The 14,948-nt window shown below is 36.3% G+C and overlaps 1 protein-coding gene across 1 annotated transcript in view; it reads left to right on the forward strand.

Annotated features, from left to right (window-relative positions):
• The window catches only part of IL1RAPL2 (interleukin 1 receptor accessory protein like 2), a 1,227,386-nt gene extending 1,212,997 nt beyond the window's left edge, over positions 1–14,389 (forward strand). The window contains exon 11 of the mRNA XM_004064643.3: positions 11,618–14,389. Coding sequence (XP_004064691.2) covers positions 11,618–12,315 — 698 coding nt within the window. The 3' untranslated portion in view covers positions 12,316–14,389. The remainder of the gene's footprint in view (positions 1–11,617) is intronic.
• The last annotated feature ends 559 nt before the right edge of the window (positions 14,390–14,948 follow it).

A 14,948-nucleotide genomic window follows, 5' to 3' on the forward strand; every position in this document is an offset into this window, starting at 1 on the left:
TTATGTGAAGGCTTCAAACATCAGAGCCAAGTATTTAGACAGTTGTTTCTCACAGTGGAGTTTCTTAAATCCAAATTTTTCCCATATGCCTGTGTTCTGACTTTCTAGCATCTGAATATTTTTAAAGGCACTCTCATTAATATTTTGGGTATGATTTCTAAATTGTGCCATAATGGTCATTTTTATTATATTGCCTTAGTATCCTGAAAAGCATTATGATCTTTTAAAAAAATCTGTAAAAGTTAAAGCCTTTTCAATATATTTCAGTTGCAAAGCTAGTCTTCTGTCACTGAGGGTCTAGTTATACCTACAATTATTGTTACTAATGGCTTTGAATCTATGCCTTTCAACCTTGTTATTCATTATGCCTTGTCACTTATTTCCAGATTTATGGAAAAATCCACTTAAAAAGGTATATGAGGCCATTGGGTACAGCACTCTCACTGTGTACTTAAATTATTTTCAAGACACTTGAATGCTAGGCTTGAATGCTATTTTTAAGTTATGCTACACATTGAAGGCTATATTGAGGCTTTCAGAATAAATTCAGTTTCAAGGCAAAATATGTAGTTTTTTCCCGTTAACGTCCAGAGTGCATACACATACACAGTAAAGTATAAGGGGAACACAGAGAAATCTAAGACATAGTCCCTGCTCTCGAAGAGCTTAAAATGCCATTGAGGAAAATATAAGTTCTAGAACTTATTTGCATATAAGTACTAATATCCTTGAGAGGGGAAGATTGAACTGGTAACTACAAATCATAACATGTTAATTTCAACATGTGATAATAACAAAATAAAAAGCTTATATTACCAGTACTTGACAGTGTATAAAATAATTTCACATACATTACTTCATTTCATTTTTACAGTAACCCTGTGTTGCGAGAGAGTAGGTACTTATATCCTCGTGCTGAGAAAGCAAACCCCAAAATCGTCCAAGATCAAACAGTTGGCAAATGGTTGAGCTGGCAGTGGAACCTAGATTTATTTGACTTTGGTTCTCACTCTGCTAGATCATGCTGCTCCTCAATAACATTTATTCAGATTACCAGCAGGCTGCCTTGGTCACTAAGCTGACAGGAGACAAATGGAAACAAATGGGTTTTGATTGTTCATCTCTTTTCTTAGCGTTCATTTATGTCTGTGTATGTTGATGTGTGCACGTTAGTATGCACACTTAGAAATGCATGGAAAGGAACAAAGAAGGCAATATTTACTGGTTTATTTTTTCCTGCTTCACAAATGTAAGAATTCCCCAAGCTTCTTATCATGGTCCTTCATTCTTTTCTTTCTGCGGTTTTCCCCATACTATCCTATATTTATTTTTTCCCCAAGGAACATCCTGATACCCCATTTTTACAACTTGAAATACTATTCTACATTTGTTGTTTCTCCAAGGAACATCCTGATACCTCAGAGTCATTTTTCATTCTTCTGTGTCTTTCTCCCAAATCCAGTGTCCCTTGCATTTTTTTCATTCTCATTTTTCCATGCTAGTGTAGGCCCTAATTATCTAACTCCTTCAATGTTAATTATCCCTCTATCTTCCTTATCTTTCCTCCCATCCATTCAGCCCCACTAATATCAAGTACATCTCCTTGATCATGTCACTTCTGTGTTCAACAAATGAATCATTCACTATTTACTACGGGATAAAATTTATAACCGTTAGCTAAACACTTATACAATCTTTTGCCAGCCCAGATTTATCTCCTAAATTTGTCTCTTACCACTTCCTCTACTCATACTTTCCACTCTAGCCAAACTGTGCCTTTGATATACATTGTATGTCCCTGTAATGCATTTGTTCATGTTAGTCCTCTATGACTTTGCAAATCCTACTTATCCTTCTCCATATCACTGCCTCTGTGAAAAGTCCATAATAATCTCTCCAGCTGTAGAATTCATGGTGTATAATCACTTATTTGACAGTAAATTTGTACTCCTGTGACATTTTGCATTTTAAAATAATTTTACTAGCTTTTCATCTATTTATGTCTTTTCTAGCCAGCAAGATTATAAACTCCATGAGGACAGGGATTATATCTCATTTATTTTTGTATCCCTATAGTCATGTAGCAGAAGACTTGAGCTCATTAGATGCTTCATAGATGTTTATTGATTTTGTTTGAAAAATGTCATCAGGATGGGCAGAGATTTTATAGTCCATAGAAAATTCTTTTAATGCTTTAAAATCAGACTGAGTAGGGGCTTGGATCTTGGGTCCTCAGTGGTGCACAGGAAGACTCCTTTTACAAGTAAGCCATTTGGGACAACTATGCAGTTTTTAGATGCAACCACTGGAGGGTGTTTGATTTTAATCCTTCCTTCCTGAACGAGGAAATTCATGTTCTCTGAATTCCGATTTGCGAGTGTAACCTGCAGAGGCTCTTAAAAAGGCCCTTTGACAATTTTTCTTTTCCATCAACATTTTAGAGTTAGCTGAGCAGTCACCATGTCAGGATTAACGAGTTTTTCCTTGGCATTTTTAGCACGCATTCAGGAAGTCAATGAAGTATATGAATAATATACTTGATTTACACATGAATGACAGAGTAGAACATTTTGGACTTGGTGTATATGTGTTATTAAAGAAGCTTCTGTGGTCTGTATTTTCAACCATTGGTACAGATTTAACAGCTTATATTATATAAATACAGACACATTCCTGTTGGGGGGGAAACCTAGTTACAGTATTATAAGCTGTGTTTGTCCCTCACATCTCATTTAAAACATGTTGACCTAAGACTACTCCTTCCTCTGAAAACTAGCAATGAGGCCTTTGAGGACTACGAAAGCAGACTTCATAAAATCATTCTTGATCCACAACAATAATTTTCTATGAATCAAATTAATGACATCTATGACATAAACCCATTCATATTTAATGTCTTCACTTTTGATGTATCTTCAGTCTTTTTGTACTACTCTCACGGTATTCCAACTCAACCTCATCAACACACAAACCTTTCCAATGTACACAGTTTCGAAAGTATATGAAAATCTCTCTCTCTCTCTCTCTCTCTCCCTCCCTCCCTCCCTCTCACTCTCTCTCATATAACCAAGAATTCTCAGAAACCTTGGTTACAAAGATGTCACTTTCCAAGGTGAGCTGGGGGTGTCTGTACCACCCATGCCCTACCAGGAATATGTTGTCCTTTGGCCATTATGAACCAGCAGAGATGGGGAAATTTAATGCAAATATTTTTCCTAAATGCTGAAACTGAGTGTTCCGATCTGGACATTATTTTCCTGGCAGTGACTACCTTTCCATTCTTGAGCCTGTGGCCAGGATCTTCCTTATGTTTTCTCAGGTTGGGTGCCTAAATATGGCAAGAATTCTTACTTTCCAGTAAAAGTTTTGTCTGTCTTTTCCCAGACTAGAAACATCTGTCCCTGAGAATAGCGAAAGCAACTTTGTTGCCAACAGGCATCTGAATGTCAGAAGTGACAGGCAACCAGAAGAAAGCCAGATAGAAAACACCCTACTCAAACTGCCTAGAGACACAAACTTGAGTAGAGATTTTTCTCACCCATGCAGCTGCTGGTTTTTGTGGTATAAACTACTCTACACAGAGCACATTGTGTTCATGGGGCCTAGAAGATCCTTGAGGAATGAACAGATGTGCTCTGAAGCTGACATGTGACCAACAGAACCCAGCTGTGCAATTGAGATCCTGAGATTGGGGACATTTTTGGATGAGTACCATTTATGCTCTTGGGCCTATCTTATCTCAGTGTTTCTGTAGAGATTAAATAAAAACCAAAAATGTAAAAAGTTATTGAATCAGGCTGAGGGCCACTGGTCAGATGGAGAAAATAGCATTGTAAAACTAAAAGTAGAAACAACCCAATCCTGTGCTCTTTGTTTCCCTTTAAAAGAAAGAAAGTAAGGTGCTGAAAGGTACATATGCAATATTTATTAACAATTATAAATTAAACCAGTTTTGGATGAAGCTTTAGAAAAAGCTACAGATGTCTAAGTGGACTTTGAAGAGAAAAAAAATCCTTGGAAGGCTTTTACCTCAATTTCCCTTTCTATTTATAGAAAGACTATGAGGATCCCTATGTGAGTTGTTCATGCATGATTGCATTCAAGAAATACACTAGAAAACTAAAAATATTATCATGCTTATGGTTTATTGGCCACATCTTTTTAAATTATATTCATGAATTTAGCCTCATGTGTCGAATTATCTTTTCATTTGTCTTTATGCTCAATTTTCCATGAAGGAATCCTAAGACTTTCAGTAATTTAAGGGAAAAAGTATAATGTCTGATTACATTCTTGCATTTGGTAGACTTTCCTCACTAATCTAATCTTCAATTCTTTAATGCTTAGTACTAGCCATGTGATTGTGCTGACAATGAAATGACAAATGACTAGAGAATACATCTGGTGTCAGATGATCCCTAGTCACTTCTGAAGTGAGGCATGCAAAAAAACATTTTTGTACATGGATCTGTAAGCATTCATTGCCACTAGTTCCTCTAATAGCCGAACAGATTGGACACCATTTAATTAAGTTGTCTTTGGGGAGTAATAAAATCGTTTTCCAGACAATCTGATGTCTGTGACCTAAAAAGTTTGAGGGAGGGGTGACATGAACAATCATGGAAATTTAACATACTGTGTGAACTTTACTCACATGTAATAAAATTGAACGTGTCCATCATCCCCTTCATGTTAAAGTCAAGAGAGAAAAAAACTGTACTTCAATATGTCCAGCAATGTACTGAGGTCAATAGAATAATGTTTCTCATCAAAGTTTGAGGTAGAGGTTAGAGCTGATTATGTAGAATTTCATTCAGGAAATCTGCTGTTTGGGTGGCACAAAGAACAGGCATCTTAAAAAAACAAACAAACAAACAAAAAACATAGTATAAAACCAGGATAAGATTGTCTTAAGTACTGGAGGAAACACAGAAAAGACTGTAAGTAGTAAGTGGCTTTGTTCCATATTCATTAAGGCTGCACCAGTGAGAATTAGTTACACTACAAGCTTTTAGGGCTTCAGAAGAGAGAAAGAAAGAGGTGGAGGGTATTTTGCAGGTTTGCTTTCTTTGCTACTCTCCACTTTGTTTCTTTCAATCTTCTCTAAATGTGTCCCATTCCCTACCTCTACTCTCTGTGAAGAGGTGAAGAGAGAAGAGAAACAAGACAGAAATGTGGACAGCATTCAGAGTGGATTCTTCACACCGTCATGCTTCCCCACTCACCCACAGGTGAAATGTGAAAGTACAGGATTCATTACTAGCAATATAGCCTCCAAACTCAGAACTGTAAATACACACAATTCCCTGTAGTCATCAGGTCTCAGCAAATTCATGTTAGCTGCTGAGTCAATGACTAATCAAAATTAATTAGGACCCTCATACTATAGAGAACAAAACTCCTGCCTAAGAAATTTAGCTCAGCTAACTGTGAATTATCAAGCCAAGAATTTGGAAGGGGAGAGGGCAGGAAAGGTTTTTGTAGGACAAGTAATATCACACATATTTAGAAAGGCTCCCAGCCAGGCACGGTGGCTCACGCCTGTAATCCCAGCACTTTGGGAGGCCAAGGCGGGCAGATTTCCTGAGGTCAGGAGTTCAAGAGCAGCCTGGGCAATGTGGTGAAACCCCATCTCTACTAAAAATGCAAAAACTAACTGGGCATGGTGGCAGATGCCTGTAATCCCAGCTACTTGGGAGGCTGAGGTAGGAGAATTGCTTGAACCCAGGAGATGAAGGTTACAGTGAGCCAAGATCACGCCACTGCACTCCAGCCTGGGCAACAGAGCGAGACTCCGTCTCAAAAAAAAAAAAAAAAAAGAAAAAGAAAAAAAGAGTCTTCCTATACACACACACACACACACACACACACACACACACACACACACACGCGGCTAAATTAACATTATGTAGCCTCAGTCTCCATGGCAAACAACAGACACAGAATCTTACATCTGTAGAGACAGAATCAAGACCTAAAATCTTTAGCAACATCAGCCAAGATAGAGTCAATGTGTGTAACTATGCCAGTAGGTTAGTATTTAGAATCATTATATAAAACTCAGATAGTATTTTTAGTGATATAAGGTAACCCACTGTAAGCCTCTAGTTATAGCAAATGTGTGATATTTTCCCCAACTATGTAGTGGTGAATAATATATTTTTCTTTGATATATAGGAAACATATGTAGGCTTGATTTTAGGTCTTGATATATTAACCTATAGGTTTTATAAATATTGTTGATAGCTATAAATTAGCTAACGTTCACCAAAAATTAGTGGAGTATTATCTGTTTTGATGCATCCTGTCTCACCCTAATGGTGTGTCTTTTTAACTAATAATAGCTGCTGTGCATAACCGTGAATTTAAGCATATCAAATTACTATTATATGAATCTGGAAAGTAATAAATTATGCTTTTGTTTATAGGCTAAGTATCTGTCTTTTAACTTCTTAAAAAATATATATCCTATATGCTGCTGATAATGACCTTGACATTAGTGGAGGTGTCAACACAAAAATAATTTATAAGGAGCTAATTGATTAGTTTGAGAAATCAGATGGTTAGTAGGCAGGAGTAAGACCACATAGAAATTCATGAATATAGAGTTTTTTCTCCCATGTCTTTCTTGCCTACATCTGCAGTAGACTCAATGGCCTGAGAATTAAGAAAGTACTGAATTCTTTTGGAAAAGTGTATGTTTCCCATTAGAAGCAATTTCTTTTGTGGCTGCCATTCTTCCTGCTTCTATTTCCTCCTTCAGTTTGCCTTTTTCCTTCGTTAATGAATGGCATAATTTGCTTTTAAGTCATTTTTCTAGATCTAATTCTATTTCTCCTCTAAATGCACTAGAATTTTGTTTTACACAATGGCCCTTGAAAGATATTTTAAAATTGAATTTGCTTTGTTTTTAATAAGGCTTTAGGTAGCAACTTTCTTTGCTTTTTACAAATACTGGTGCTACTGGCATGATGTTTTTTTCATTTCTCTAATAAGTACATATCCCAAGGAGAGTCTAGTGGCAAGGCATTTTATTCCAGAATATTTTCCTAACTCTCTGTCAACTCCCAGCAGAGACAAAAGAAAAAGTTTTATTTCATTTGCACTTATAATGTGAAAAAATGAATTATATCAATTTAAGCACCCTATCAAAACTATGTTCAAGGAGACTTTTTTCTTTCTCTAATTGTTGAAGATTATGAACAGGTTAAATGTACTTGGCTTTGTTTCATGTCTGATAATCTGCTGTGGTTTCGCAGACTGGTCTAGAGAAACAGAAGGCTATCAGACACAGCCCCTTTTGGTCTTTTCTGTCATCAGAAGTTACATCAAACCACAGCTTGCAAAGAAATGACTTAGTGACCTTTTATTTAAGGGATATCTTATATTTTTATGTGGAAAAAGTCTTTTAAGGGATTCTTGCTACTCAGTTGCTAAATTTGCCGGAACAAGTCAGGGCAAGATTTAGTGAGTATTCATATGTGCTGTGGATTTAGGGATTTTTTTTTTGAAAAACGTTTCTTTATTATCTCTTCGTGGTAACAAGCTTTTAAAAACGTTTTCTGAAGGTTTCTAAAATGTCTCCCAAAAAACCACAACCCTATGAGGGCAAACCCCACTGCCTGTCAGGGACTACTACTAACTATGGGCTGGCAATGTCTTAACTTGATACCTGTTTCTGCTTAGATTATTTGGAACTTTTCCAAACCCAACCACCCTCCTTGGTCTTTAATTCAGGGGTGGCAAAACTTCTTTGTAAAGGTCCAGATGGTAAATATTTTAGGTTTCGTAGATTATATTGTTGCATCATATCTTCTTATTCTTCTCTTTTACAACTCTTTAAAAATATATAAAAATATATAAATATATATATATATATAAATATATAAATCATTCTTAGCTCACAAGCCATACAAAAACAGGACATGGGCCTAATGTATCAGTCTCCAGATCACAGTCATTGGATGCAGACATACAACCCCGGGGTGAAGGGGAAACTGGGGCACTTGCTTCATAGAAGCCAGCAACAATTCCCTGGCTAAAGATTAGCAAGTAAAAAATATGAACTCTACCTATTTGATTTCTTCCTCATTTACTTTTGTTTTCTGTGATGGCTAGGTTCTTATATTTTCCCAAAGACAACAAAAGAAAACTTACTTAAGAAGAGAAGGAAGAAGGAGGCAGAGGGAGATAGGATGGAGAGGAAGAATGGGATAGGTAAAAAGAAAGAGCGAGAAAGAAAACAAAGAAGGAAGTAAAAAGAAAAGAGGATAAATGGGCAGAAAAAGAAAGGGATAAAGACAGAGGTAGAGAGGGGGAAATGGGGGAGAAAAAGAAAAACAGAGAGCAAGCCAGAATATGGAAGCTGGGGCACAGTCTCGCCTTCTTTTCCTAAGAGCCAGTCAGCTCTTAGAGGCACCTCCCCAGCTGCTTTCAAACATTGAGGTTGCTGCCCAGCCACTGATCATCATCCCAAGAAGTGAAATGTGGGCTTCACATCTGAAAACTTCCACTTGGTTTTTCACCAAGTGAAATGGAATACGAGATTCAGGGCCCAAGCAAATGGCTCATGTTTTCTTTGGGACACTGGGGCTGTGTCTACCCAGGGAAAATTTTGATATACTGACTGACTGCCTCTAGTGCATATGATTAATGTATATATAGGGCAAACCAGGATAATTTAGACCTTTTTTCTTCTACAGGAGGTTTTCAGCAGGAATTATCTGGATGGTTGCCTCAACTCTCCACTAGGCTTTGCCAGAATAAGCACAGCCAGTAGAGTATGCAGGAGACAGGGACCACTCCCTCTCTCCAAGGTTCCCTTTAACTCCCACACCCCGTGTAGCTAAGTATAGTGGGACCTGTACTGACAGGCATTCCTTCTGGGGGCAAATGTAAATTCTGTCTAATAAGTCTCTAAGAAGCCCCAAGAACCCTAAATATTGCATACTGCTTTACTGTCAGATGGCAAAATATAATAGACGGATGAAAGGGGAGAACCATACTCATGGAGGGAAAATGTTACCCTGTTCCTTTCCTCATCCCAAAAAGAAGCTAGCAAAGCCAAAGCCCATGACATCCCAGTCAAATGAATCATGTGCGTACAGTTTCTAAGTGTGGATACCTGGGTTGTAATTTCTTTTCTTTAAGTTGATAGACTCATGTATAGATATAGCTTTAGTTTCTAAAAGCATAGTTTAAAAGTGCATTTGAGGCTGAGGACAGAGGATTGTTTAAGGCCAGGAGTTTGAGACCAGCCTGAGCAACATAGTGAGACCCCACCTCTATAAAAAATAATAATAAAAAATTAGCCGAGCATGGTGGCTGGCACCTGTAGTCCTAGCTACTCAGGAGGCTGAGGCAGGAGGATTGCTTGAGATCAAGAGGTCGAGGTTGCAGAGAGCTGTGTTTGTGCCACTGCATTCCAGCCTAGGCAACACAGCAAGACTCTATCTCAAAAAAATAAAAAAATAAAATAAAAGTACATTTAGACTACAAACTAACACATAAAAATTCTGTTATTCCTAGAGGTACACTTTATGTGACAGAGTGTTACTGACAAGGTTTGTACAAGGTTTAATTTTTTTAAATGGAATTACAAGCTGTAATTAATTAGGGAACAATACTACTCAAAGTAACGCCTTGGTAAATTATTTTGTGAAGAATTATTCTATAAAATTAATAATGAATTCATAATTCACCTGGTAAAACTGTATCTTCATTGACTCCTGCACTGATATCATGATTCTGGGTTTGGGTTTTGTTCTGTTTTGTTTTGGAGGAAAGGTGAAAAGAATAATGAGAAAAATGCATGATAGTTTATTTTACTGTATCTTACAGATTCAACTTCTAATGATGAAGCTTCCCACATAACTTCTTTCTTTTTGGGAGCAGAAAGAAAGGAAGAAAATGAAGAGTCAGAGCTGTTGATACATTGGGAAAATATTTTTCCACTCTATTGAAACTTCCTACCTTTCCTTCCCTTCTGTTTCACCAGTTCTCTAAAAGTGATAATTACAGAGTGATAACTTCTCAATTACTATTTCTGTGGTGGTTTTTTGTTTCATTTTGTTTTTGCAGATTTCACTGCTTATTTTTTCCCCTGAATGCATAATCTCTAAAATAAAACAATCAAAATTCTTAAAAGTTCCCTCTCTACTTAGACACTGCCTTATCCCGACAGATACAGTCATTGTAACTACTGCATGAGAAAGATCCTGAAATGTATTAAGTCAAAACCCAAAGAACAGTAACAACAAATTGTTAAATGGGCAATTCTATGTGTATCTCTTAAAAGTTTCTTATTTATCTGTAGGGTATAAAGAAAGTTTGCTCATTTTCACTTGTAAAAGTTTTCTTGCTGCCAAGTAGTGAAAATAAAACCTTAGAAAAGAGAGATCATCTGTAAAATATGCATCTGTAAAATAAGTTTCCCTTTTCAAATTGCTTGTACTGAGCTGTTTGGTGGCCCCACAATATGTGCTGAATGTGACTCCTTGAAAGCAGTCTGTAACCTTGGGCAGATTTGTGTTGACAAATGTTGCTATGCTTCTTTCTGTAAGCACTGCTTCTGCTAGAGGGCACTGTACATTAGACAAGGCCTTGTGTTCTGCTTCGTAAAGACAGCTCTCTGGTGTAGCACCTGTGTCTAAGTCTCCATTTGTTAACACATGTGTGTGTTTCCCTTTTTGGCAGATAAGACTTTGGGAAGCATGATTCCAAAGGGATTATTTCATGTGATAAATAAATCCGGAGTTAGTTGAGTGTTTCTCTACCATGTAAAAGCCATAGATAACATATTCACCTCACTTTCAGAATTGCTCCACAAAGTAGGGCAAATACTTACTTTTCAGTTAGTAGACTCCTTCACTGTTCATTTCACACCATCCCCCACCTCCAACTCTACTCTTCACTCTTCCTTGGAACAAAAGCAGCCAGTTCCAATTAAACTCATGGGCACAAACCACTTCCCTATCTCTGGGTTTGAAGGGCATAATGGAGAACCTAAGTTTGCAAATGACAGAAATAATCGGAGAAACAAGCTATGATTCTAAAAGAGATTTTCCACCATCTCTATATCACAGTTATCTCTCAAGTAGTTAGTATACATAGCCCCCTCCTTGTTTAGTAGTTGAAAACTAGGGGCCATACATACAGTTAGTATTTGTCAATTACAATAAATAATATTAATAAAAATAAAATTAAAGAAGAAAAGCAAACAAAACCCATAAATACAGTAACTCTGCATTTATTAAAAGGATCCATTTCTCTTTTCATCGGCTCCTTGATTAGTTGTTCACTTAGAGTACTAGCTTGGAAGCCTGACTTGAATTAAATGATTACATAAATAAAAATCACTGAAATACACCTAAGCTCTGAAGAAGTCAGAGTTTATGTTAGCCAACAAAACACTGTAAGTAATGGTGAGGGAAAAGAAAATAATGATTATAAGCAGTTTTTTTTTCAGTTTTAAGGAGGGGAATGTACAATACAAGAAAAGAAAATGTGATGGACTTTAGTGAGAGACTGGATCTTTGCTATACTAGTGTGCAAACCTGATGCTTTAGAGACTGGCAATGTCTTTGTTTTACTCTTTCTCTCTTTCTGTGATTTGTAGCATACATGGAAGATCTCACAAGATATGTTGAACAAAGCAGAAGACTTATTATCGTGCTAACTCCAGACTATATTCTCAGACGGGGATGGAGTATTTTCGAACTGGAAAGCAGACTCCATAACATGCTGGTCAGTGGAGAAATCAAAGTGATTTTGATTGAGTGTACAGAATTAAAAGGGAAAGTGAATTGCCAGGAAGTGGAATCACTAAAGCGTAGCATCAAACTTCTGTCCCTGATCAAGTGGAAGGGACCCAAAAGCAGCAAATTAAATTCTAAGTTTTGGAAGCACTTAGTATATGAAATGCCCATCAAGAAAAAAGAAATGCTACCTCGGTGCCATGTTCTGGACTCCGCAGAACAAGGACTTTTTGGAGAACTCCAGCCTATACCCTCTATTGCCATGACCAGTACTTCAGCCACTCTGATGTCATCTCAAGCTGATCTCCCTGAATTCCACCCTTCAGATTCAATGCAAATGAGGCACTGTTGCAGAGGTTATAAACATGAGATACCAGCCACGACCTTGCCAGTACCTTCCTTAGGCAACCACCATACTTATTGTAACCTGCCTCTGACGCTACTCAATGGACAGCTACCCCTTAATAACACCCTGAAAGATACCCAGGAATTTCATAGGAACAGTTCTTTGCTGCCTTTATCCTCCAAAGAGCTTAGCTTTACCAGTGATATTTGGTAGTGAAAAATCTGAATTCCTCTGAACAGCTAGATGAGCATAGAGAATTTCTGCTATACCAAGCATAAAGTACACCTAATAACGTTGAGGTGTTAAAAAAGTGTTTGAAGAAAAAGGTACAAAAATGGCTTTTATACTTAAATATTTTTGTTTACATTTCCAGAATAGTGGGGGGAAAGAAGGACCTGCTTTTGTAGTATGGCACCTTGTTCCAATGTACAGTTTTGATTTCTTTCTGAAAACAAAAATTTTAAAATCCTGTTGTCTTAGAGTAGGTTTTATGATAGCACATGGACTGCATGCTTAGTAGGTGAGCTGTCTTGCCCATATTTAAAAAGATTTCAGTATTCACATGGTATTTGAAATAAAGAAAATTTAAAGACTTTAATTGAATTTGAAAATTCTGAACCAAGTTGAAGGGGAAAAATAACTTCTATAGAGTTCTGAAAACTCAGGAATTATCAAGAAAGAAATGTTGATGCACTCCAGTTGGAAGATTGTTTGTAGAGGAAGATCAGTTGAGAAAAATGAGAACTTCTTCAACATAATGGACACTTTCTGTAGACTAAATCAACAGCTCATAATAACAGCTTTTAGTTTTATTAGAGAATCACATCTTCTGTAGGCAAATTGGTAGATAGGTAAACAATATGCATTTCTTATGCAAATGAATAGACAGGCTGTGAGTTCTTTTAGGATGATTTTGAACAGCCCTTGTGGCTTTCTAATTCCAAAAGTTTTACAACTTTGAAAACACATTTTGAAGTACACATTTCATTGTTTGCTAACAAATTCATATTTGGAATTTTTCCTTGACCTGCTATAAGTATTGTATGAAGATATGGACATCGTCCTGCTTTTTTTCAACATCGTTGACATTTGAATTTAAATACATATTGACTGCAAGTGTCAGCAATTGGAAAGAAGTACTGCAACAATATTCGTAGATGAAGTGCTAAATGATTTATGTTTACTAGTGGTAGAGCAGCAATTGCACAGTTTCTCACCGGCAATGTAGTTATAAAACAGACTATTCTGTATATATCGTATATGGCCATCTGTGCAAGGCTCCTGCACAAGTATGTCTACTCCTGGTGCTTCAAAGAGTATATATTTGATAGGCTAAACTTCTCCATCCTCACATAGTGACTGTGACTGTACCATGCCAGAAAATCCTTGTAAATAATCTAAGTAAGTATTGCCTATTTGCTGTAAGGAATGTGCTCCTATTCTAGTATTTATTATGGATTACTACTTTATGTTCTTTCCAATTAATCAAATTAGATGTGCTCTCCACCTAGATGCCTGTGAGGATCATTTGTTAATCACGGTCAATTTTGGCATTTTGCAATAGTTCTTAAATCATGTTCTTGGACAAACATAAAACAAGGACAAATGTACACACTGTGTAAAAATGAATAATTTGCCCACCCCTTGTAATTGTGAATCTCAAATGTATAAGAGAACACCAGATAATATGCTTTATTTATTTCGACCTTTTTTCATTATTGATTTTCTGTGATCCACAAGTTTTGTTCAAAGTACTTGTTTCTCTGTTGCTTTTCTGTATCCAGCCATTCAGAAAATGCATTCTGCACCAACAGTAGGTGAAAGCTTAGCAGTGCTACATGTTCATTTCACAGCGGGACAATTAGTTGCTCCTTTGAAAAGTCCTGTTCAACACATGTCGGTGTTTTATAGATGTACTTTTTCCACTGAGAAAGATAATTTTGTTCTGTAAAATCTGTAAGTCTTTCAAAATGAAAATTTATCATCAATTCTGAACTGTTTCCAAGTGTTATAAAGTTGTATTTACTGTGGTTGTTCTTTAATGCTATGTGTAATTACTAAGTAAGTTAAAAATCTGCATGAACTCATATACTCATGTAATATAAGTTGAAGTGACCAATTGTATTTTTTATTATATTATTTTTCACAGAAATCTAGATTAATTCAAATGAATGTTTGGTGGTATTTTAAAACTAATAGTTCTGTATTGAGCATGTAAGTTCTGAAAATATAACGTGAGTCTCTCTGCTTACTCTATTTACAATGATTAAATGTGGGTAGCAATTTGAGTTGGCTGGCCACAATGTGTCCTTTCACTACTAGTAGGTACTCAAAAAGCATTCACACTTGTGCTGGGGAACTTGACAAGAAACCTTTTCTACAATTTTCAGGAACGAATGTGTACACTATCATCTATAAAAATTTATTTCTAGATGGCAATTCAAAATTTAATTTTCATCTCAGATTTTTAAAAGATATAGCCCATAAGGGTATAATAAGTATTTAGTCTAGAACATGAAGTATTTTCCTAGTTGTATTCACAGAGGGAAAAATATTTCTTCTCAATTTTTCACCGAAATTTATTTTGGAAATCTAGAAAAACACTGGTAGAACTAGTTATCATATATTGATAACAAATTTATTGTTATGTTATTGTATGCAAGAATGTATACTTTTTAAAACAGGTTATTTTAAGGCGAAACATTCGGAAAATATAAGAAATGATGAGACAAGTGAGAAATGTACAAAACCGTAGACAAATAAGAAATTAAAATTGCATGAGAACAAACAATGCTCAAGGATATGGGCAATGTGTACATGGGTTTAATTAGGCAAAATATGAAATA

The sequence above is a fragment of the Gorilla gorilla genome, chromosome X, assembly GCF_029281585.2.
Source record: "Gorilla gorilla gorilla isolate KB3781 chromosome X, NHGRI_mGorGor1-v2.1_pri, whole genome shotgun sequence".
NCBI classification, from domain to species: Eukaryota; Metazoa; Chordata; class Mammalia; order Primates; family Hominidae; genus Gorilla; species Gorilla gorilla.